Source organism: Sinohyriopsis cumingii, chromosome 17, assembly GCF_028554795.1.
Source record: "Sinohyriopsis cumingii isolate HCF-2022 chromosome 17, ASM2855479v2, whole genome shotgun sequence".
Classification (NCBI taxonomy): Eukaryota; Metazoa; Mollusca; class Bivalvia; order Unionida; family Unionidae; genus Sinohyriopsis; species Sinohyriopsis cumingii.
In genome coordinates, this window is record NC_142977.1 from 13260258 (window position 1) to 13286215 (window position 25958).

General features: G+C 35.2%; 1 protein-coding gene across 1 annotated transcript in view; it reads left to right on the top strand.

Annotated features, from left to right (window-relative positions):
• Positions 1–24374, top strand: part of LOC149777774 (nucleoporin NUP188-like) — a 175908-nt gene extending 151534 nt beyond the window's left edge. The window contains exons 46-51 of the mRNA XM_089938808.1: positions 5015–5130; positions 6192–6270; positions 9809–9940; positions 12667–12731; positions 15253–15382; positions 17590–24374. Of these exons, the coding sequence (XP_089794934.1) occupies positions 5015–5130; positions 6192–6270; positions 9809–9940; positions 12667–12731; positions 15253–15382; positions 17590–17793 (726 nt within the window). The 3' untranslated portion in view covers positions 17794–24374. The remainder of the gene's footprint in view (positions 1–5014; positions 5131–6191; positions 6271–9808; positions 9941–12666; positions 12732–15252; positions 15383–17589) is intronic.
• Positions 24375–25958: the final 1584 nt, after the last annotated feature.

Below are 25958 nucleotides of genomic sequence, written 5' to 3' on the forward strand. Positions count from 1 at the left end.
GCCTTTTAAACAGTATTCTAGCACTGGTGCCTTTTAAATAGCATTCTGGTATTGGTTACTTTTTAAATAGCATTATGGCTTTGGTGCCTTCTAAAAAGTGTTCTAGCATTGGTGCCTTTTAAATAGCATTACGGCATTCGTTGCCTGTTAACTCTTTCATCACTAAGTAACTTTGGGGGCATAGAGTCTTCAACACTAAGTAACTTTGGAGTTGTAAAGCAAAATGACTGGATTTTGAAATAACATAACTTTGCCAATTTTAAAGATATCTGGCTGGATTAGGTGTCAAAATCAAGGTTTAAAATCAAATTTTATGACTAATTGACTAAAATGTGCATATCTATTACAACTGTTAAAATACAGGTGCAAACAGGTAACACAACAGGTAAAATACAAGTAATTATCTATTTACTTCTTAGAAAACTTAGAAAGTTCCCAAAACTTGTTCAATTGATCCTAGATGTACTCATGAATAATTCCAGTAGCAACACAAGTCTTTCTTTCAGGTATATGACAGGTAGAAATTAAAATTCCATAAAATGCCTTGATTTCATCCAAAGTGAGATCGGTCCACACACCTGTATTGCCTCTGGCACGTTTGATCGTCGCATTCAAATTCGTTAGACGGACAATGTTTCCAAAAACTTCATCTGACTAGAATATTTGAAAATATTCCAAAGCTCTCCTGTAGCCATCTAACTCTTGGGTGGGTCCAACTCTCTCAGAAAACTGAAACAAATCTCTTTGGTTTTCCAATTTCGTCCAAACAAAATTACGTGGAGCGTACACTTCCTCCGGTTCAAAACCTTCAAAGTCCTCTTCATCGTCATCACTGTCACCCACAAGCACATTCCATTGCCTCTCCAGACACCTTCTCTCATTTTCATCCATCTCTGCTAGGTCAGAATTGGTAAAATCCTCTGATAATTCAAAATCTAATACTTCACTCACTTTCTTTGAACTCCGCCATTTTGTATACAAATTTCACCATTCAGAAAACTTGTTAAACGTGCCTACTTTGTTCGATATTTCTAGTTGTATACAAGCTAAACTCACGAGATAATCCAAATATAATATCTACATTACAAGTAGAAAGTTATTAGAGGTATCCAAAATTTATATAGTCGGATACTTTAACGTTAGAGAAGAACACTGCCCCAGACCGGTAAAGCGGTCCATAGTGTTTACAGACTTACTTCCCCTGGACCGGAAAACCAGTCCATAGTGAAGAAAGGGTTAAAAAGCGTTATGCCATTTTTTTCTTTTTAAATAGCAGTCTGGCATTGTTGCTTTTTAAATAGCATTCTGGCATTGGATTCTTTTTAAATAGCATTATGGCATTGGTGCCTTTTAAATAGTATTCTAGCCTGGTGCCTTTTAAATACTAATCTGGTATTGGTGCCTTTTAAATAGCATTATGGCATTGGTGCCTGTTAAAAAGCATTCTGGCATTGGTGCTTTTTAAATAGCATTCTGGCAATGGTGCCTTTTAAATAGCATTATGGCATTGGTTTCTTTTTAAATAGCATTCTGGCATTGGTGCCTTTTAAATAGCATTCTGGCATTAGTTTCTTTTTAAATAGCATTATGGCATTGGTGCCTTTTAAATAGTATTCTAGCATTGGTGTCTTTTAAACAGCATTCTGGTATTGGTGCCTTTTAAATAGCATGGCATTGGTGCCTGTAAAAAGCATTCTGGCATTGGGACTTGTCTGATATCAAACATGTTTTCCATTACTAAAAATAGAGAAATGTTTAAAGAGATTATTCTCAACAACTTTGTAGCTGAATTTGATCAGATTTTTATAGAGGGTATTCTAAGGCTTTTAAGATTTTGTACACATGTTGATTATTCTTAATCAATTAATTCATTAGTTACTAAATATAGACAAGGCTTGAACCTAATACTTAAGAAAAATTGGTTGTGCAGTTTCGACTAGGTTTATCAGAGCATCTCAGCTTGTATCAGTTAGGTCAATTTGCCGCCATATATTACTGCCATTTTTGTCTAAATTTAGCAAAACTTAGACCCAGGTATCCCACATTCAGCGGGCAGCTGTGTCAGCATTGGTTTTGGTTAAAATCTGTATACCCCTCCCACCACCATCAAATCTATGCAGGAAGCATATGCTGTTATCTGTATCTGTTCTATCACAAATTATGTTTCTACTGCTCCGTAACTGTTGAAAGATTTCATGGATTACCACAAAATATTTTGTACTATGGTATTTCTCAGTTTTTTGCAATGCATACCATGGCATACTGCACTTGTATTTGGGACCAACAGTTTTGCGTTCTGAGACAGGAGCCAGACACTTTTTTTATTTAATTCTGTCTGTCAATAACTGGAAAAAATATCTCACTCTGATTTATAGCAAAATAACAATATATTATATCTATGTTATTATTAGGACAAAATAACAACATATTATATCCGTGTTATTATTAGGACAAAATAACAACATATTATATCCGTGTTATTATTAGGACAAAATAACAGCATATTATATCCGTGTTATTATTAGGACAAAATAACAATATATTATATCCGTGTTATTATTAGGTCAAAATAACAACATATTATATCTGTGTTATTATTAGGACAGAATAAAACATATTATATCTGTGTTATTATTAGGACAGAATAACAACATATATCCGTTATTATTAGGACAAAATAATAACATATTATATCCGTGTTATTATTTGGACAAAATAACAGCATATTATATCCATGTTATTATTAGGACAGAATAAAACATATCCGTGTTATTATATCCGTGTTATTATTAGGACAGAATAACAACATATTATATCTGTGTTATTATTTGGACAAAATAACAGCATATTATATCCATGTTATTATTAGGACAGAATAACAACATATTATATCTGTGTTATTATTTGGACAAAATAACAGCATATTATATCCATGTTATTATTAGGACAGAATAACAACATATTATGTCCGTGTTATTATTAGGACAGAAATATTAATTATCTTAAGATAAAAGAAAGGAAATATTTCAGCTCAAAATAAAATCACAGGCCCCCCCAATAATTAAATCGCCAGTACCATAAAGTAGACAAATTTGCTATGTGTATATTAACTTTTGTGTAAGTTGCAGTCTAAAAGCTGTAACTAAAGTTGGATTATTAATCTTACACTTTAGCTGTGAAGGATAATGCTGACATTAGAGTGACTGTTGATAAAAATAGGAAGCACTGATAATGAAGCCTACAGTTTTCTAGCTTCATTGTTGATAAAATAGGCAGGGAAACTTTGAGTGGGATGCCAAGACATGGACAAGATATTTAACAGAGAGGGCCATTAAACATTAAACACACTTACTCAATAAACGAGAAGATATTTATTGGACCTGAGAAATTATGTATAGTTCAGACAGAAAACAAGAGCGCTTCTGAAAATTGTAGGATGATTCACAGTCCTGCAAAGGAATACATACTCTTAACACATTCACATACTCTAGTAAATAACTAAATCATGACATTTGTTCTAAAAAAATCTTAATTTTTTCCAGATGTTGGATTTTGCCCAAATCTGTATCAAAATTCATTTTTCCTCCGTTTTGTCACATGTGACATTTGTCAGAAATACTATTGAAAGATCGTAAATAGAATTATATTTTTCACCATTAATTTGTGACAGTTACAACCCTTTTTCCCCAAAAAAGATACATTTTTTAAACTTTTATCGGGGTCCCCAAGTAGCCGAGTGGCCTAAAGTGCTCTCCATTATGGATCACTGCCATCTTACCTCTGGCTGCATGGGTTTGAGTCTTGTTTTATGTAAGTGTTATTGTTGAATGGATGATGTGTTACAGTTGAATAGATCATGTGTTACTGTTGAACAGATTGTGTGTTACTGTTGAATGGATTATGTGTTACTATTGACTGGATGATGTGTTACTGTTGAATGGATGATGTGTTACTGTTGACTAGATCATATGTTACTGTTGACTGGATTATGTGTTACTGTTGAAAGGATCATGTGTTACTGTTGAATGGATCATGTGTTACTGTTGAATGGATCATGTTTAGATCATGTGTTAGTGTTGAATGGATGATGTGTTACTCTTGACTGGATCATGTGTTACTGTTTAATGGATGATGTGTTACTTTTGAATGGATGATGTGTTACTGTTGACTGGATCATGTGTTACTGCTGAATGGATGTTGTGTTACTGTTGACTGGATCATGTGTTACTATTGACTGGATGATGTGTTACTGTTGACTGGATCATGTGTTACTGTTGACTGGATCATGTGTTACTGTTGACAGGATGATGTGTTACTGTTTATGGATGATGTGTTACTGTTGACTGGATCATGTGTTACTGTTGACTGGATCATGTGTTACTGTTGAATGGATCATGTGTTACTACTGAATGGATCATGTGTTACTGTTGAATGGATCATGTTTAGATCATGTGTTACTGTTGAATGGATGATGTGTTACTCTTGACTGGATCATGTGTTACTGTTGAATGGATGTTGTGTTACTGTTGACTGGATCATGTGTTACTGTTGAATGGATGATGTCTCTTCATCACTCTAGGCATATCTTAGGATGAAACAAAACTCAAATGTTTTATCGAAATCATAAAATGGTTTGCAGTCATTTACTGGAGAACAAGAGAGGAATTGAAAATCACATGTTGAAGTCCTGCTTGCCTTCGTAAATGTTTACATATCACTGGGTATCCTTAGCGTTGTCATTTACAAAGTCGATAAATTATTTATGAATTACCTTCAAAATATATTTTTTTAAGAAAACAAAAATACTTCATTCAATTTTTATGTGCAATTCTGATGTTTCTGTTCACCGATGTCACAAATTTGCATGTCAAAAAAGGTAAAACTTTCCCAGCCATGGAAGAATATGTTCCCACTAAGCTGATGTAAAGATTCAGTAATGTTGCATATGTAAAATCCGTTATATTTCATCAAATTTTAATATGTCTTGTACATATGTTGTAATTCTAATCTACAGATCCATGTCAGTGATAGAAGCCAAAGCAAGTATGGCCAATTTCCCTACCTTCAGACGCAGACATCTATGGATGATGTAGACCAGCCATCCGAAAAGCTGTTACAAGTTCAAAAAAGGTAATTTTAACGATAAGCCTTTTTAAAGTCACCTGATCAAAGGTCTAGCTAGCTTTCTGGTATGGCCATTTGTCAGCTGTGCATTTTAGGTTGTCATTCGTCAGTCCATTAATCTGCATTTATTTGTTGAGGCAAGAGTTAGATCAGATTGAAGCTTATATCATGAAGACCGCAGATGAGTTTAGTTATGAGCAACATTCAGAAATATTAATGGGTGATCTTGCATCTGATTGAGCGTGTGAGACTAAATTTTGGGTCAGATCTTGATCAGATTTGGTGTGCTAATTTGACATTCTTGTTATTGCTGAAGAATATTCAACATGATTTCAGCACTCAGCAGTTAAAAGGAATAAATGGTCTTGTATTGAGTTCCAAAAATTTATTTTTGGTCAGTAGAGTGCAAGTCAATTTAAGGGACTCTTGTCAGAAAAATATTGCCTCCTTTACACCCCACCCCTTTTTATTCCAGGAATACAGTGGCTTAAGTTGGGTTAGGTCCTCATTTCATTATCTAGCTGTTTCAGGAGGAAAAAGCAAGACATAGTCATAAAGTCGACATCTGAATCATCTGTGTTTTCCCTTTTTTTTTTGCAAGCCCAAAGCTTTGGAAACCATTGGCAAGAATTTGCTGAAACTTGCCATACTTAATGTTAAGGGTGTGGGGATGGGTCTTTTTTCTTCCTCACCAAAGTAAATCCCCACCCACCCACACCAACAGGTAGAGGGTATGGCGAAGTCAAAGTTCACCCTATAATATCTGCAATTCAGTGAACAAATGCTACGAGGCATTATCTTCAGAAAATTGGTAGAGAGGTGACTTATGTTTAATGCAGTGAGTACTAGCACCTTGATCGATCACTACAACCTGGAGACTTGTCCCTAGGTCATAACTCATAGCCCCATCTTAAATGTATGTATGCACATATTTGGTGTAAAACGCATTCAAATGAGAATTCATTTATAGAAAGCAAACAAACAGGCATTAGACTGAGGCTAAGAAAGGGGAGGTGTAGTGTTCCATGGAACCTTTGTAAAATTTTTGTTTCTTTTATTTTCTTCAGTATGATGACAATATTGTGCCGAAGCCTTGCAGCTCTACGCCAGTTTAGTCCTGACTTGTGTCAGATCCTTCTAGACCAGGTAATTCAGCAAGTGTTTAGATTGTAGATTACCTAGACCAGGTAATTCAACAAGCGTGTAGATTGTAGATTACCTAGACCAGGTAATTCAACAAGCGTGTAGATTGTAGATTACCTAGATCAGGTAATTCAACAAGCATGTAGATTGTAGATTACCTAGATCAGGTAATTCAACAAGCATGTGGATTGTAGATTACCTAGACCAGGTAATTCAACAAGTGTGTAGATTGTAGATTACCTAGATCAGGTAATTCAACATGCGTGTAGATTGTAGATTACCTAGACCAGGTAATTCAACAAGCGTGTAGATTGTAGATTACCTAGACCAGGTAATTCAACAAGCGTGTAGATTATAGATTACCTACGTTTTCTTTTAATTGCATAGTAAACACTCGTTGATACCAGCACATGTACTGACCCTGTAGTCATGAAACAGTAAGCTTAAAGATTGAACTTGTATATACCAAAATTAGAAACTCTAAAATTAGCCATTTGATAATTATGGAATTGTGTAGCTATTCAGAGGAGACAAGATTCTGCAGGTCCCATATTTATTGCAAGGCCCCATTTTCAGGGCCAGGTCCCATATTCATTGCAAGGCCCCATTTTCAGGGCCCAGTCCCATATTTATTGCCAAGCCCTGTTTCCAAGGCCAGGTCCCATAATCAGTTCCAGTTCCTTTATTCAGGGCCAGGTTCCATATTCAAGGCCTGGTTTTATATTCAGTGCCAGGTCACATATTCAAGGCCAGGTCCCATAATCATTGCCACATACCATATTCAGGGCCAATTCCTGTATTCAGTGCCAAATCGTGTATTTAGTGCCAGGCCATTTATTCAGGGTTAGTTCCCATATTCAGGGCCAGGCCTCATGGTATAAATATCATTAGGTCTGTCAGTCCATCCAGTACAAGTATAATATGCATACATATGCCTAGAAATCCAGCCATTACTGATGGCATTGTGACCTGTAGCCTTGAATGTGTCCAATGGCATGTGACCTGTAGCCATAACTATGTCACATGGCATTGTGACCTGTATTCATGAATGTGACGCATGGTATTGTGATCAGTAGCCATGTTTGTGTCACATGGCACTGGGTGTACACTGCACTCTTGCTAAATTATTTTTCATCGTCTTTAAAGATACAAATTTTACAACCACTCTTGTGACCTAGTGGTTAGAGCATCCGCCTCAAAAGCGGAAGGTCGTGGGTTTGATCTCCGGCCAAGTCATACCAAAGACTTACAAAAATGGTACTAACAGCTGCCTCACTTAGCACTCAGCATTAAGAAGTTAGTGTTAGGACTGGTTGGCCTGGTGTCAGGATAATGTCTGCAGCATGATGCCCCAGTGCTAGACATCACTATAAATTGTCACACTGCAGATATCGTAGCAATATAACTGATTTTTTTTTTAAAGCTATGTTAAAAATCCTAATCTCACACACACACACACAAATTTTACAGAAACAATAAAAGTTGTTCAGGGATTTATGTAAAGCTGTTTTTGAAAAGGCAGCCTTAAATGTTAATTTGTATCAGCTTTGAAGGAGAATGTCCAGATGTAAACAGTGTAAATTCATATTGATGTGGTTCGTAATGGTGATCAAATACATTTTAGCTGTGTAGGTTATGTATTCATAGTTTATTTTAAGGAATAAGACAAGTCTTATTGGTTGATCGGCCTATTTCATAGCATGTTACTACTGTCCTCAGATAAATATTTGCACAAATTGGGTTGACTTTATAGAATGATGCTGTTTTTCAAGCAAAGTTGATTTTAAAAAGTTATTTTGTTTCATATTTTGTATTTACTTTCAAATTTTGTATTTACTTTCAAATGTTTCAGAAAATTGTGATCCACAGGAGTGTAAAAAGTTAAGAAAACGAGCTTGTTATAGTTTTATATTCATTGAGTTATATAAAGTCTTGTCGGAAAAATGTAGATTCTTTCTTTTTTTCTTTTTGTCATTTAAAATGCACAAGGCTGGCTTTGAGTGAAATATTTGGGATAAAGATATAGATTGCATTGATGTTTTTTATGGTTAATTTGTGTGTGTGTAAACTAATCCTGCAGCTTTGATGAATTGCCTCGAAACTCAAAAAACCCATTGACATCAGGTCGTCATGCTCATATAATTCTGTCAGTATGTTGTAATGTTTTTTCCCAGAGTTATGTCCCTTATAATGTTAAATGTATGTATGGTAATTCTTGCACATGGATGTGTGCAGCTAGTTTTTCAGTTTTTGATGAATTGTCATTTCACTCTGTTATGTTATTTAGAGCTATTCCGTCATGTGCTGTTGAATGGATATGCTACAGAACTGTTTACTGCTTTGGTTTCGCCATAGTTTCTATGAAAAATTCGACATAAACACAAGGTTTGGTTCAATTTAAATGTTTTTTTCTGGAAAGATATGTGCTAGAGTTTCTACTCAATTATGTGTACTTAGGCTTTTTTTTCTCTTCCATTGAATAGAAGTATCTTAAGTATAAAGTGATCTTGTGATGAACTGTTGACAATTAAAATAACAAAAATAGGTTTTTATGAAAATTGACATTAATGTCACCAGGTTAGCATGTGCTGTGGTCATGCTGTGATGATTTTGTGTAGAGTAAGTCGCTTTTGTTTTTATCCATTTTAAATGTTCTCTTGTACTCTTGTATGTACACAAATTCATTCTGCCAGAATTATTTCTCCTTTCTGCAAACACTGTTCATTCAAATGGTGCATGTGTGTGTGTGTCCTACAGTCACATTTTCATTTGTGTTAATGTTTTTAAATCAACCACATGATATGAGTCTGTTATGGAAATGGGGGCCTCAGATGGCCGAGTGGTCTAAAGCACTCATCTTCACCGATCATTTCCATCTCATCTCTATCCACATGGGTTCAGCTCTCGGGCTCAGCCAATGTAGGTATGTGAGAAAGCTTGCCACTAGCTTCCTGTAGGTCGATGGTTCTTACCAGTGTTTTCCCAGGTACTTCCTCCACTAGTTATACTGTCCACCGTGTATTGCATGCTGAAAAATGGCATTAAACCCACAACAACTGTTATGGAAACAAGAAAGCATAGATTTCATTACCTTATCAGTAGATTTGTTTCGGATAATCTTGTGAATAATGTCCTATTTTGACATATTTGCAAATTATAAGATAGATTCTTATGTCAAAAATGTTTTGAATTACTGTTCATTTCTAACTGCATGTTAAGTATGCATATATAGTACAGAAGTATCTTCCCTCAAGTTTTTATTATCTCCCTTGAATATTCTAAACAGCAGTGGTGACATGCTAACTGTTCATCGCATCACATAATGTTTAGTTTTGATAGACCTAACATTTTAAAACAAAATACTTCAGTTTTGATAGACCTAACATTTTAAAATGAAATACGTTAGTTTTTATAGACCTAACATTTATAAACAAAATGCTTTTCTAAAACATCCCAAGCTTGGCTTAAAGAGGTCAGAAACCCTAGTTTAAAAGAAACAAACATAGACTGGTTTGTGACATGTTTTCTTTTCTATCAACAGAATATGGACATCCATGAATATGAGCCTTTCCTAGCTGTTGGATTCAGTACACCAACTGTTCATAATGACTCCGCTCCTACATTTGGAACCCTTCTGTCCTGTATAAGCGTCTGCATGCGGATGTTGTCCAAGGTTATCCTGTGCAATATTTTGTTTATCATGGAGTATATTTAGTTTTTGCTCCAAGAAAAAAGTTGCATAAAATTTAATGTTCAAGCCTTTTTAATTCCTGCCTACTGCATACAGTTAATTGACAAGTCATATATTTTACATTTTTAATGATAAATTGTGCTAGTTTATGGGGCATGTTTGTTAATGTTGTTATATTTACATGTTGACAGAATTTATTTCATTAGGATAGGAGTGGGCTGTGAACAGTGAAGATTTAGACCTCAGAATGACCTTATTTTATTACATTAGAGTAGTATAGGGCTGTGAATATTGGAATAGATTTGGACCTCACAATGACCTAATTTTATTACATTAGAATAGTATAGGGCTGTGAATATTGGAAGAGATTTGGACCTCACAATGACCTAATTTTATTACATTAGAATAGTTTAGGGCTGTGAATATTGGAATAGATTTGGACCTCACGCTGACCTAATTTTATTACGTTAGAATAGTATAGGGCTGTGAATATTAGAATAGATTTGGACCTCACAATGACCTAATTTTATTACATTAGAATAGTATAGGGCTGTGAATATTGGAATAGATTTGGACCTCACAATGAACTAATTTTATTACATTAGAATAGTATAGGGCTGTGAAAACTGAAAATGATTAATTTGTGACAGTAGAATATTGTAGGGCTGTGAATATTGGATGCAGTTTGGACCTACAGTGACCTAATTTATTACATTAGTATATAGGACGGAATATTGGGAGTGATTTGGACCTCATGATGGCCTAATTTATTACAGTCGAATAATATAGGGCTGTGAATATTGGAAGTGATTGGGACCTTACAATGGCAAAATTTATTCCATTCCACTGGAATAGTATAGAGCTGTGAATATTGGAAGTGATTTGAACCTCACAATGGCCAAATTGATTCCCTTGGAATAGTGTAGAGCTGTGAATATTGGGAAGTAATTTGGACCTCACAATGATCTAATTTATTACAGTCGAATAATATAGGGCTGTGAATATTGGAAGTGATTTGGACCTCACAATGGCCAAATTTATTACAGTCAAATAATATAGAGCTGTGAATATTGAAAGTAATTTGGACCTCACAATGGCCAAATTTATTACAGTCAAATAATATAGGGCTATGAATATTGTAAGTGATTTGGACCTCACAATGGCCAAATTTATTCCATTGGAATAGTATAGAGCTGTGCATATTGGAAGTGATTTGGACCTCACAATGGCCAAATTTATTATAGTCGAATAATATAGGGTTGTGAATATTGGAAGTGATTTGGACCTCACAATGGCCAAATTTATTCCAGTGGAATAGTGTAGAGCTGTGAATATTGGAAGTGATTTGGACCTCACAATGGTCAAAATTATTATAGTCAAATAATATAGGGTTATGAATATTGGAAGTGATTTGGACCTCACAATGATCTAATTTATTACAGTCAAATAATATAGAGCTGTGAATATTGTAAGTGATTTGGACCTCACAATGGTCAAATTTATTATAGTCAAATAATATAGGGTTATTAATATTGGAAGTGATTTGGACCTCACAATGATCTAATTTATTAGTCAAATAATTTAGGGTAATGAATATTGTAAGTGATTTGGACCACACAGTGGCCAAATTTATTCCATTGGAATAGTATAGAGCTGTGAATATTGGAAGTGATTTAGACCACACAATGACATAATTTATTACATTTGAATTATATAAGGTATTAAACATTGGAAGTGATTTAGACCACACAATGACATAATTTATTACATTTGAATTATATAAGGTTGTGAACATTGGAAGTGATTTAGACCACACAATGACATAATTTATTACATTTGAATTATATAAGGTTGTGAACATTGGAAGTGATTTAGACCACACAATAACATAATTTATTACATATGAATTACATAAGGTTGTGAACATTGGAAGCAGTTTAGACCACACAATGACATAATTACATTTGAATTATATAAGGTTGTGAACATTGGAAGTGATTTAGACAGCACAATGACATAATTTATTACATATAAATTTTATAAGGTTGTGAACATTGGAAGTGATTTAGACCTCATCATGATGTATTTAAAGTTTCCATCTACTGTTGACATTTTAAAAGAAATTTTCAAAGTAAAATATAGGTGTAATATTTCTGTAAAAGATTTCTCAGAGAATATTTAAATTGATTATGAATTCATTTTATTCCCAACATAAGCTTGATAGTGGTATATTGTGCAAGGGTTGAAGATCTCTAAAAATAAAAAATGACTAGCCCAGTGAGACATAATATTTTTGCTCACCCAAGATAAACTCTTACCCCATTGGCTGTTATTGAAATATAAAAGATTTTAGCATCCTTTTTATTAAACATAGACACTGGTCAGCCCTCCATCAGCACTCACTTAATTTTGCAAGTGATCAGAAATTTTTAGTTGGAAAAGTGAATTTTTAATCCATATGATGTTATCCTTGACTGCCTGGCTGTCTATCCATTTCTTATTCAGTTATGGCGTGCATTTAGGTCAGTATTCAGGCTCAGTTCTAGTTGTGTTAATGTTCCACACATAGATACTTTAGTTGTCCTTCAAGATGTTTTTAATATTTTAATCTTATTTAAATATCTTTTATTCTTGTAAACGATGGCAAATCCTTATGAAATTGTAGTTTCAAAACATTATGTTGAAATAGTTCTGTTAACACATTTCAGTCGGACGCCAGAGTAATATCACCCCAGAGACAAGTGGATCATACAACCAGACAAGCTGTATCAAAGTAAGCATATACAGTAGTGTGACAATTATCCAGATTGTTTTCCCCTTTGAACTTCAACCATTTGGATTGTATATTCTCCTTTGAATACATTCCTCAATCACATTAACATTAGGGGATATAAACCTGCTTTCTCATGAATCAAGCCTTCTAAAAGACAAAAATCTTCTTTTCCTTTCTATCCCATACAAAGAGTAATAATCCTTATCCATTATGTTCCCTTGCCACCGCCAGGTGTTGCTAGTTTTTAAGCATTGCTGCTGTACTAATAACAACATACATTATACCTCCGATAATCCAAACCTTGTTAGTGTTAAGATTGGGCCATCCAACTTTAAATTTGGATTTATTATGTTGGACAATCATTCATCTACCAGTTGTATTCATTATATTTTTTTTTAAATTCCAAATTTCAGCATGTCTGGTGTGTGATATACAAAACTCATTTAATATTGCAGTATAATTTGGAAGAAATTTCCAGAAACCTTGTTAACTCATTCAGCCCCAATCCAATCGCTCCTGTAGGTGTGATGAGGCAGTAAAAGCTGTAAAACATCAATAATGTATGTATGTATGTATGTATGTATGTATGTATGTATGTATGTATGCAGTCTTCATTGGCACAAAAGTGGCTGTGCGATGCCAACAAAAGGTTATGTTCCAAATATGTAAACTTGAATTTTAGACTTTTTGGCCTGTAATCTAAGGCAGACTGGTCTGAACTGTTCACAGACAGGTGAACCTTTGCAAACAGTAGGATAGGTTGGGGCTTTGGAGTAAGTAGTGGTCAGGAGTCGAAAATAATGGGTCCAATAAGCACAAAAAAACAACTCAAACTTTTACCCTTCTGCACATGTGTGAGCCAAATAGCCAATGAAAAACATTTCTAGCACAACTTGGCATCAGTCTAAGCGAAAAACTCTTAGAAGCAGATGTATTTGGATGAATTCAGAATTAACCTCCCAGATGTTTCCTACCTCCATTTCTGGCAAAAATGACAAAATTCTCTGGAGCCAAATGAGTTCAAGGGTAGAGGTTTGCATATTGTACACTGCTTAATATACACCACCTAATAAATTGCAAAACTACTCAAATGCCAGAAAATCTATGCAATAGTTGACATGACATTCAGAAAAATAAATAACCTTATGCACTGTGGAGATCTATGTATCAGGATCCATATCAGCAGTGTTGGTCTACATGTGCTGTGGAGATCTATGTACCAGGATCCATATCAGCAGTGTTAATCTACATGTGCTGTGGAGATCTATGTACCAGGATCCATATCAGCAGTGTTAGTCTACATGCACTGTGGAGATCTATGTACCAGGATCCATATCAGCAGTGTTGGTCTACATGTGCTGTGGAGATCTATGTACCAGGATCCATATCAGCAGTGTTAATCTACATGTGCTGTGGAGATCTATGTACCAGGATCCATATCAGCAGTGTTAGTCTACATACGCTGTGGAGATCTATGTACCAGGATCCATATCAGCAGTGTTAGTCTACATGTGCTTTGGAGATCTATGTACCAGGATCTATATCAGCAGTGTTAGTCTACATGTGCTGTGGAGATCTATGTACCAGGATCTATATCAGCAGTGTTAATCTACATGCGCTGTGGAGATCTATGTACCAGGATCTGTATCAGCAGTATTAATCTACATGTGCTGTGGAGATCTATGTACCAGGATCCATATCAGCAGTGTTAGTCTACATGTGCTGTGGAGATATATGTACCATGATCCATATCAGCAGTGTTAGTCTACATGTGCTGTGGAGATCTATGTACCAGGATCAATATCAGCAGTGTTAGTCAAGTCATTAAGTGCTGTGGAGATCTATGTACCAGGATCAGTATCAGCAGTGTTAGTCTACATGTGCTGTGGAGATCTATGTACCATGATCCATATCAGCAGTGTTAGTCTACATGTGCTGTGGAGATCTATGTACCAGGATCAATATCAGCAGTGTTAGTCTACATGTGCTGTGGAGATATATGTACCAGGATCAATATTAGCAGTGTTAGTCTACATGCACTGTGGAGATCTATGTACCAGGATCCATATCAGCTGTGTTAGTCAACACTCACCTTAAAATTTGTGTTGAGGCTGGCAGATACTATGAATTAATTTATTTTTGTCAGTATCAGTTTTTTCTCTTTTGAAAAAATGGCATTTTTTGGGTAATTGAATTCATGAATTGGGAAAGAAGTCCCATTATTTCTATGAAAAGATTGGGAAAGAAATCCCATTGTTTCCATTTAAGGATTACTGTTCACTGGATCTTTAAATTTGGTGTGTCGCAGCAACAAAAATTGGTGAATTCACAATAATACATAAACATTCAGAACAATTTATATCCTTTCAACACAACTTTGACAAACCTTAACTTGGAACTCATTTGGAAACTACATGTTAGGTTGCCACTGAAACACTCAAATCACAGATGTTAATTTAGGAATCATTAAATGTTTCATAAAACCCATTTATGATTATTAAAAATGCGTTTTCTCTTTCAGACATGTAGTGATGTTTGTGTTGGAGAATTCTTTGTACATTGCTTTATCTCAAGCCATGCTATACCTGAAAAATCCCAACATGTCGCCTAGGGATAAGCAGCTACTAAAGAGGGAGTTAAGCACAGAATTTGTAAGTTTTTACGGGACTTACAGTCCAGTTTTTTAGTGCTCCATTCAACATAATGTTATTCTTGACTGTCTGCCCTGTCCTGTCACATCCATCATGAAATTTTTTTCCTCAAAATAAGTTTTGTAGGACTACATGGATTAAAATCCAGTTTGGTGCGAGGATTAATATAATTTGTGTAGGACTACTTGGATTGAAATCCAATTCAATGTGAGGCTTAATATTGATATTTTTGTAGGACTACATGGATTGAAATCCAATTTGGTGAGAGGCTTAATAATTTTTGTAGGATTATTTAGCATGAAATCAAATTCGGTATGTAGCCAATTATTACAAATTTGTATGGGACTACACGGTTTGTAATGTAAGGTCCCTGCTGGGGTTGATTTAGAGTAACAAAAGGTCCATGCTATGGTTTATTCTGATTAAGGTCCATGCTAGGATTGATTCAGGTTAATTTAAGGTCCATGCTAGAGTTGATTCCGATTAATTTAAGGTCCATGCTAGAGTTGATTCCGATTAATTTAAGGTCTGTGCTAGAGTTGATTCCGATTAATTTAAGGTCTGTGCTAGAGTTGATTCCGATTAATTTAAGGTCCATGCTAGTTTTGATTCCGATTAATTTAAGGTCCATGCTAGAGTTGATTCCGATTAATTTAAGGTCCAAGCTTGGGTTGATTCCGATTAATTTAAGGTCCAAGCTTGGATTGATTCTGATTAATTTAAGATTTGTGCTAAATTTGGTTCCGGAGTAATACCTCTAGATCATGGTATTTTGAAAATAATGCAAAATTTACTTTGCTTTACTGTACTCTAGTATCCAACTCAGGAGAAGGGGGGGGGCAGGCAGTAGTTGTTTCTCCCCCAACTCTGAGTCTAGTTTAGACACTGTATTGTGTGTTAGTCCCATAGTAAGAAATACAATAGGATTCTTAGGAATTTTTACAGAGAAATTTAATATTGAAAGATGTATGATCACTTTTCAATACATGTCTTTTTGAAACAAGAATGGTTTTTGTTCAACATCTAGGAATTTTACTGGGGTATTTATAGGAGTCGATTAGCTTGTATAATCTTATTAATTTTTCTAATACCAGTTTAAATAATATACCTTGGATGATTGTGTCTTTTGTTATTCTGATGAAATTGTGTACTGATTCTTATAATTGTATGCAGGATAATTAAGAAGTTAGGGCTGTTCCAGTAAAACATACATGTGACCCAGGAAGGCACTTTAAATATGGGAGTACCCCACATTAAAAGTGCCTTCCCTGGGTCCCGTGATGCTGTTGTTGTTGTGGGGCTTAACGCCATTTTTCAGCACATGATAGGCTATGTATGGCGGCCAGTATTAATGGTGGAGGAAGAACCCTGGAAGAACCACTGACCCACAAGAAGCTACTGGCAAGCTTTCTCACATACCCACATTGGTCGAATCCTAGACTTGAACCCACGCAGACAGAGATGAGATGGCAGTGATCCGTAACAGAGAGCGCTTTAGACCACTCAGCCACTTGGGTCCCCCATCCCATGATGCAATTTAGAATTTTCTTAACATTTTAATATGAACTCTGTGAAATCAAAGTACCCTGGCATATATTTTTAAGAAACTGCCTTCCCTGTATGTTTAAATGGAACAGCCCTTACAAAATGAGGCCCAGGATTTGTATCGGTCCAGTTTACAATTGGACGGAATATAACAATTGCAGGGTTTATCATTTTTGGTTAAAATAATTTAATTTCCCAGGTATAGCTTTCAAGTCATTCATGGTATTCAGGCATGGCTTTCAAGTCATTCATGGTATTCAGACATGGCTTTCAAGTCATTCATGGTATTTCAACAAAAACATAGTGTATATGTCAAGCAAGTTGGAGCCGTCTTTTTCATTCTTAGAATTTCATGTATTCCAAATATTTTTATGTTACCATGCAATTAAAGAGTTGTATAAATAGTATATACATTGACGGTACTAGACCATATGGTACTAGCATAAGTAGTAAAAGGTGGTTAGTGTTAGACTAAGGGATAATCCAAGTAAGAGTCTTAACATAAATGTGGAACTTGGGTGCGATGTCATCACTAGATGACTATCATTTTGGTAATAATGAGTCTATTTATCAATTAAAAACATTTTTTCTCCTAATATTTTATTACAAGCATTTAACAATATCCATATTTTTTCTTTAATTTCCTATGTTTTATTTTGCAGAGTTCTTTCCTGTCTGGTATTCATCGCTACTTTAAACGTGGTGGACCATCATCTCCGGGAAATGTGTCTCGGCAGCCAAGCCCACATTCCCAGTCACCAGGAAATGCTACACTCTCAAGATCCATTTCACAGACATTTTCCTCCAATCAGGATCAAGTTGTGTTTAGACTGGTTCAGGAAATTTCAAGACAAGTACTCAGATGAGAGTGTGAAGTTTTAGACCCAGTAATCATTATTCATATTCATCCAAACTGCATACTGTTTACATTGATTCTAAACCTTGTACTAAGTTTTCATAAGACAGTTGTAATAATTCTGTGCCCACTTTCTGTTTGCAGTACATATGTAAAGAACTCGTGTATTGAAACTTTAATTGTTCAAGAATTCATCAGTGACATTTGTAGAAATCACTATACCGGTAATCCATCTAAAAATATCATATTATTCAGTAAGAATCTGTCAAATTAATATCACCTGCAATAAAATATTTTATACCATTTCTAAGGTTGTACCATCACAGCATATAAAGGATATATGGGTGTGTGGGTGTTGATCCAGGATATTACAGATCTTGTTGCAAAAGATAATTAAAGTTACACTTTCCTTATTATCAGTAATCATACCCATAATGCATGATATATGACCTTGACATTGGTCTTATACCTTACAAGACAAAGCTGTACTTGCTACTGGGTTCCAGACTTATGTATGCCTGCTGTACACTTGGAGTATAAGAAAATGTAGCTTTATCCCAATCTGTCTTCAATTCAGCCATGTCTTCTCTACAAACACTCTTCTGCACTTGTAAGACATAGAAATGCTTGTGTATATGTGTGTGTGTGTGTGTGTATATATATATATATATATATATATATATATATATATATATATATATATATATATATATGTGTGTGTGTGTGTTTGTGTGTGTGTATATATATAGTGTTTTTAAGTATTTCTACCCATTTTCAGGACTAATACTATGTTTATGTGTATGTGTAAGCACTCATACCATTTTCTATCCTTACACTCCATGTACAGTAGTATATACAAATGTTTGTATGTTGTATAAGGATAAGCAATTATACTCTTTTTGTTGGTTTGTAGGTGTAGGTGTGATCAGTCAATGGTGTAATAGTAGATGCAGTTTTAACAGTACATTTCCCCATGATCCCATACAATTTTCATTTGACCTCATAATACCATCTCATGATCATCCTATGGACATTTTTAACTTTGCATTTACCCTTGACCCCATAATGGTCCATAACATGAATTCTATGGAATAATGTTAAATTCCCATTGACCCCATTTGATCAACAACTTTATGGGGTTAAAATTGTGGCTTAATGCTAAATTTCCCCTTGATCCCATAAGGACCGCTTTCTACCCATGGTGGCTTACATTACCACTGATGAGTCCTTTCTCAACAGTTTATGTTCTCCATCAAAATTATTATACAGCAAAATTATTGTCCAGTGAAATCTGTCTTAAAGACCAATGCAATCAGAGTCCAACGGTCTTGAGAGACCACAGTATTTTTGGCAGAAGTGGTGGTCTTTCAAGGTAGGTTTAACATTACCCGCAAAGTTATCATTTATATAAATATAATACTTTGACAGAATCTTCTACCATATTTCAGATTCCAAACGAAATGTGTCTGACAACTTTGCATGAAAAGCAATTAAGCTAGAAGTTCAAATTTCCGTAACTGTTAGACCAGTTAAACGACAGAATGCTGTTCACAATATGAAAGTTTTATTGCAAATGAATAAATTTACAAGAAAAGAAAAACTGTTACCTTGAATTAGTTGACTTTTCCACCACTTTTGTATGTGGGAAACCACAAACGTCTGAGTTTATTCCCGTCCTTGTTTACAAGCGAGTGGGCTGATTTACACAGATATACCCATTTAGACTAGAATACACCCAAATACATTAAAATATACCCACATATTTTGAATTCATTTCATTTTGTACAAATATTCAAAGTTTACAAAATTGTTACATTTTCTGTGGTACTTTAAATTATTGGTTTGAGAATAGTGTCCAACACTTTCCAGTGAATGCTGGCAAGGCAAGTTCAAGATGCAAAAGTTAAAGTATGATCCATTTCTCATATACAGAAATCTGGTGTGATATCTGCTATTAGCTGAGTAAAAATTACTTTCAAATCATTTTAAACAGTTTGAGAGTTATGCTCTAAAAATTCTATTTTTAAACTAATAGACATAAAACAGACAAGCCTATAGTGGTTCTAAACATTATCCATATATTAAAGAAATTGTGGTTGAATTGTGAAAAGTTATTAACTGAACAGCAAAATTTATTGAAATTCATAACGTCTTCTGAGGAGGTATTTTAGACCACACAGTAAATGCCAACCCCACCCTCCCAAGAGGTATAAGCATAATTGCTAATATAAGTGGCAAAAAAGAATAATTTGGGCATAAAAAGTGTAATCTATATATTACGTGCCTTAATTACAGCACACTGTGAAAAAGATGTGTTTATTTTTGCTACTAGCTCGGCTCTGCAGCTGGTCAAAATTCTTATCACAAAGGGCAGAATCCATGAGGATTAGAACCAGAATACAAGACATACTGACAAATTATTTATAATCAGCACTCTGACTGGTCTAGATGTTTACTGAATGAATTCTGCAATGTGCATGGTGTGCTCAATTCGAGTGCTGTAGTACATTACTCATATTCTTCTTTTAGAGTTTGTAAAATGGTGTTGATTTATCATTTTTCCAATCTGACATGTTTTGAAGTTTGAAAAGTAACACCACAAGGCATTTTGCTTAAAGTCTGGCACCAGTTTTCATTAAAAGTACAAACTGGTCCACTACTGAACTTGGAAAAGTTCATATTTTAAGAAACACTTCTCTTTGAAGTGGGTCATATGCAGTTGCTATATTTAACAAAAAAGGAAAGGACTCTTATGCTATTCTTATGCAGCAGTCATCTTTTTAAGAGTAGTCTGAAATTTATATGAGTGGAATTAAAACGATGATAATAAAAATGACAAAAAATAACTTTTTATTGCTTTAATTTTCTTTTTTAATGACCGCTCCGGTGGCCTAGTGGTTAGAGCGTCCGCCTCGGATGCAGGAGGTCATGGGTTCGATCCCCAGCCGAGTCATACCAGAGACTTAAAAAATGGTACTAACAGCTGCCTCGCTTGGCGTTCAGCATTAAGAGGTTAGTGTTAGGACTGGTCGGCCTGGTGTCAGGATAATGTGACTGAGTGGGACATCATGCTACATGTCTGCGGCATGATGCCCCAGTGCTAGACATCACTATAAACTGCCACATTGCAGACATCGTAGCGATATGACTGAAAAATTGTTAAAGCTATGTTAAAAATCAATATCACATCACACATCTTTTTTAATGTACCGAAAAGCATAATCCTTATATAGGTGAGCATAAGACATAATTTGGTTAGAAAAAAAGATGTAATGATAATGCCAAAAGCATAATGATTGGCATATATGTATACCTAGTACTAATATTAGTACCCTTACTCGTACCTCGTGGACAGGGTACTAACATGAGCACATACGTGGTAATGGAGCAAGCCGGGTGTGATTCACACCCAGCGCTCTTTTAGCCTAATAGTAACACTTTAAACATATTCCTTGCATATAATCCAATAAACTGAGTAGTCCTCTTATTTAATACCGGAAGTATCGAAAATCATTGTAGAAATAGTTGTAAAATCTCGTTTACCTTTTTTAGCCGATATTTTCGTTTAGATCGTCCGCCATATTATTTCAAATAATGATTACTTCCGTTCTCAGCCTCGTTTGTTTGTGTGCCATATAAGGACATTGACGCCTTATTTGGAAATGTAAACAAATCGTAGTAAAAATTTGGCGCCGTTTGGGTCAGAAATTCTGCACATTAAAAGTAAATACGGTTTATCGGCAACTTTGAAACTCACCAACAAGCGATTATTCGCACTTGATTGATAATAATATAGTGTAGAATATCCAAAATATGGTTTGGCAAGCCTAAATTAGAAAAGGGGTCACGGCGAGATTCTCACGTTATCTGTCATGGCGGACAGTATAAGGTTAGAGTAACCATGCCAATTTATTTTATCGTGTAAGGGCTTAATAAATTCAAAATAAGCCAAACTTCTTTCACAACATGATTATACTTATGTAGTTGATTTCTACACTGTTTGTTTTTCTGACTTTAGTGATTAAATTTTTTGCTCCATTACATGATATAGGATCAGTTCGTAGCCTCAACCACAACACAATCAAGTTGAGGCTACGACATCGTAGCTAATGTATACCAGGATCTGATCTGTCAGTGGTTTTCTCCCTTCATCCTCTAGTTTCCTTTAGGTTAACAGACCACACAATGTTAATGTTTAAGTAGTGGGGGGGGTCTCCATTTTCTCCTCCACAACATGCAACGCTATGATAAGTCTTAGTTCTTTAGACTTGTTTAATGTAAGCTGTGAGGACATGTTGAATATCAGTATTTAATAAATTAAGGTTTAACTTTTTTAAAGATAACCTGGACAAGGCTTTTATTTTTATACTAATATTCACGCAAACAAAATATGTTACAGTGACCTCTTTCAAAATGGCTTAAGAATAATTTCCCTCATGGGAATGTCAAGCCACTAGTGGCAAAGATTAAGGCAAAATAGTGAGGTCGGTTGAATTCTGACAGCATATTGGATAAAAGGTTTTGGGTGAGATGTCTCATTTTAACGCATTTAGCCTGTCGTATAAATTTGGAAATCTTGGACAATTTGGATCATAATACTAACCATTCTTGCAACTCAGCCCTCACAATATCAATTCTGACCCAGTAGATGTTTTCTATTTTTTCTGTGATTAAAGCAAAGAAATGTTATTTATAAGACTGAATTGAACTTTGATAGTGTTATTTAATTTTAAAAATACACTAGTAGTGGAACGGTAAACAATTTATCTAATTACATTATGCCTCCACCATTACTTCACCCCACCCTAATCTTCATTTTGAAGACGAGTCTTATATAGTCTATAATGAAAAAAAACTGTGAGATGACCTGCCTTCAGCAGCTTTAAGTTAAATAGGGCAATAGTTTCTTATGGCATGCTAGTCTGGTAAATCAACCCCACAAATCTCTGTTGATACTGATGGACGATGTTGTGGGTCTGATGTCACCTGTTCATTAAAATGTGCAATTTTGCTGCATGCAAATGATTCCGGAACAAACCCGCATACACTTTAGACACATGCTGCTAATTGGTAACAGTCTTATCTAGCACAACATTCAAAATGGCCACAGGACAGATGGTTGTGCTATTCCAGGTTGATTTACAAGATGCAGATAATTGCAGCTTTTAATGAATAGGTGATATCAGCCCCTCACCCGAAAAATAATATCATCACGGGTGAAGGGCTGATTTATCGGCCTAATGGCATGCTTGCCATAACACGTGAAAAACACAATTTTTTACTCTGAAACATTTTAGATATGATCATGGCTCCAAATACGAGATTTTCAGTAATCTTAGGGAAAAAATAAAAAAAGATGAGGAGAGAGTTTTTTGACTGCCACTATACATACCAGTAACAAGTAGTTTGTTAAACAGTAAACAGTCCTGCTTAGGGTACATGTAGAACAATCCTCTAGGCAGTTTATACAGCCAATTATCATAGAGGTGATTGAAAGGTAAGAAGCTTTGAGATAAGCCTCCTTGTTTTACAAATTTCTTAATTGACTGAGAATAGCTAGGGTGATACATTTCAAGTCCTTTGAACACTGCTGTGGAGAGCTGATTTGGATAATTTTGCATAGGTATAATGCACTAAGTGGAACAGCACAATTTGAAGTTGTTGTTGTTGTAGGGTTTAATGCCATTTTTCAGCACACAATAGGCTATACATGGCGGCTAGTATTAATGGTGGAGGAAGAACCCGGGAAATCACCGGAAAGAACCACCAATCCTGGAGAAGCTACTGGCAAGCTTTCTCACATACCCACATTGGCCGAATCCAAGACTCGAACCCACGCAGACAGAGGTTAGATGAAGTTAAGTAAATGCCTATTGAAGAACAAAGTTTATAATAAATCATTGCTTTGAATGAGAATGTTTAAGCTTAAGTTTATATTATTAAAGATTATTGGCAAGTTCATGATGAGCAGCAGTGTTTCTTTGAAGTTGGATTTTACTTGATATTTTAAATGCAAATCGCAATTATGGTACTTGGAACAGTGTACAAGTGTGATTCATTTTTAATGGCTTAATACTGAAATGCAGCTGTGATTAGGGAAGGATTAGTTAAAGTTTCCTCTGGCAATGAGGTTGGAAGGACAGAGGAAACTTGGACTACAGTGGGAAGCATTTTATTATTTGCACACACTGTAAACACCATATTGACATCAGTGTATGATATCCATCGACACAGTAACACTAGCCGGCATGTTTGATACTCCCTTACAGCAATGCACATGCAGAAACATCATTTTCTATGTTGAGAACAATTCAGTAGGTTCTTTGGGGAAAGCTGAAAAACAGTACTAACCAGTCTCTACTAAGTGAAACTATGAACAAACAGAAACTTTGTATATATTTCTCATATATTTAACATCTGTGTGGTTGTGTGATGTGAATGCGGGCATGTATGTGTATGTGTGTGGTAATGATATTAGACAATGCTGAGTCTACTATTTTTTGAGTTGTATGTGTATTAAATGCTCCAGAGAAAATGTACATTATTTTCTTTTTGATCAAATTTGTATTAACAATAGAACAAGTTAACTTATTCTCTATTGGACGTCACTTTTTTTCAGTCACATGCACTGACTCTGTGCTCTGTGACTTCAAAACACTTTGAGTCCCCCCCCCCCAAAAAAAAAGACCCAGCACTGTCTGGGAATGTGGCAGATATGGAAATCCTGAAACACAATGACTATAAGTCTATCTGCACTCAAAAGATCCTGTCATATACTGCAGCCGTTTATAAATCACTAAGGGCAATAACTCTTCAAGAAATGGTGGGAGTAGTGTTGAGTCAATATGCACAATTCTTCAGATGATATTTAGCAAGTATGACCAAATGCATTAATAACTACAAGACTAAAGTACAAGTTGTACAGGTCAGGTAGGCATTCTGTACCAACTATTTAGTATGTATGCATGGAGCGGGGAGGGGGGCTTAACCCAAATGCATACGCTTGCATTTGCAGGGGTTGTCTCCTGATAATGTATGTACGCATAAGAAATGGGGGAGGTAAACCACGACAATAATTTGTCTAATATGTAACCTGTTCCACTGGGTTCAGTTGGTGTTTAAATTTTAGCGGCCACTAGACAAACTTTTTAAAGTTATGCAGCTGATTTATTTGATGCAGCCAGACATTCAATGTTGGTGGACTGTTTTATTAAACACATTAATATTATTAATCCTTGATTGTTTCTGTGTGGATTAAATATAGGCTGTTCTATAGAATGGGAGGAGGCATCAATCGTACATACGCAGGTGGAGTGTGTGTAAAAAGTATGCATATGTACAGGGAGGGGTCAAGCTTTGCCAGCTTTTTGCATACGTACTAAATGGATGACCCCTAATGGGTGTCATTTTTTGGAATTTGATTACATATACCTTTAAATAGTAATTTTTCACTTATTTTGGATCCTTACATCCATATTCCTTTTGAAGGTCATTATCTACTTACCCTGAGAAATACATATGGCAAAAATCAATGTTAAAGTACATGGAAATTTTTTACATTAAAGGTGTGATCCAGTATAAACTGGATTGAATGTTGCACTCAGTGATGTCACAATTAGCCTGCTTGTGATGAAAAAAATTTTGTACCACCATATTAGTTGTTTATTTGACCCGACATCCTCCTTTCTTGACCCTGTTAAGTACCTGGCCACCATTGTAAACATCCATAGCAATAATATTTTATCACAAGTGTTTGATAATATTTAAGGTGCATGAGGACTTTCCTTAAACTAGTTAAGCATTGAGTTTTACAGCAACAATGAATATTTGAGTAAATGCACCTACATGACCACACTGACATTCACTCTAGTTGAGTTCACAAGATTCTGCCATATATTGCATTCAGCAATGACTTTGGTCAAGAAAAAGGTAACTCTTGGGAAAATTTCACAGCTTTCTGTGGTCGCTAGCTTACAAGTCACCATCATTATTATAAAATGAATAAAAGTGAAGTTGATGAATACTTTCCCAAGTACTAAGCACAATGTAATAAGGATTGACTATATCAGAGATTAAAAATTCAATCACATAACTCAAAAAGACAAGTGAATATTTCTGGCAGTTGAGTATTTATTATTGGAAGCCCATACTTTCTACTGAAATTTTTTATTCCAT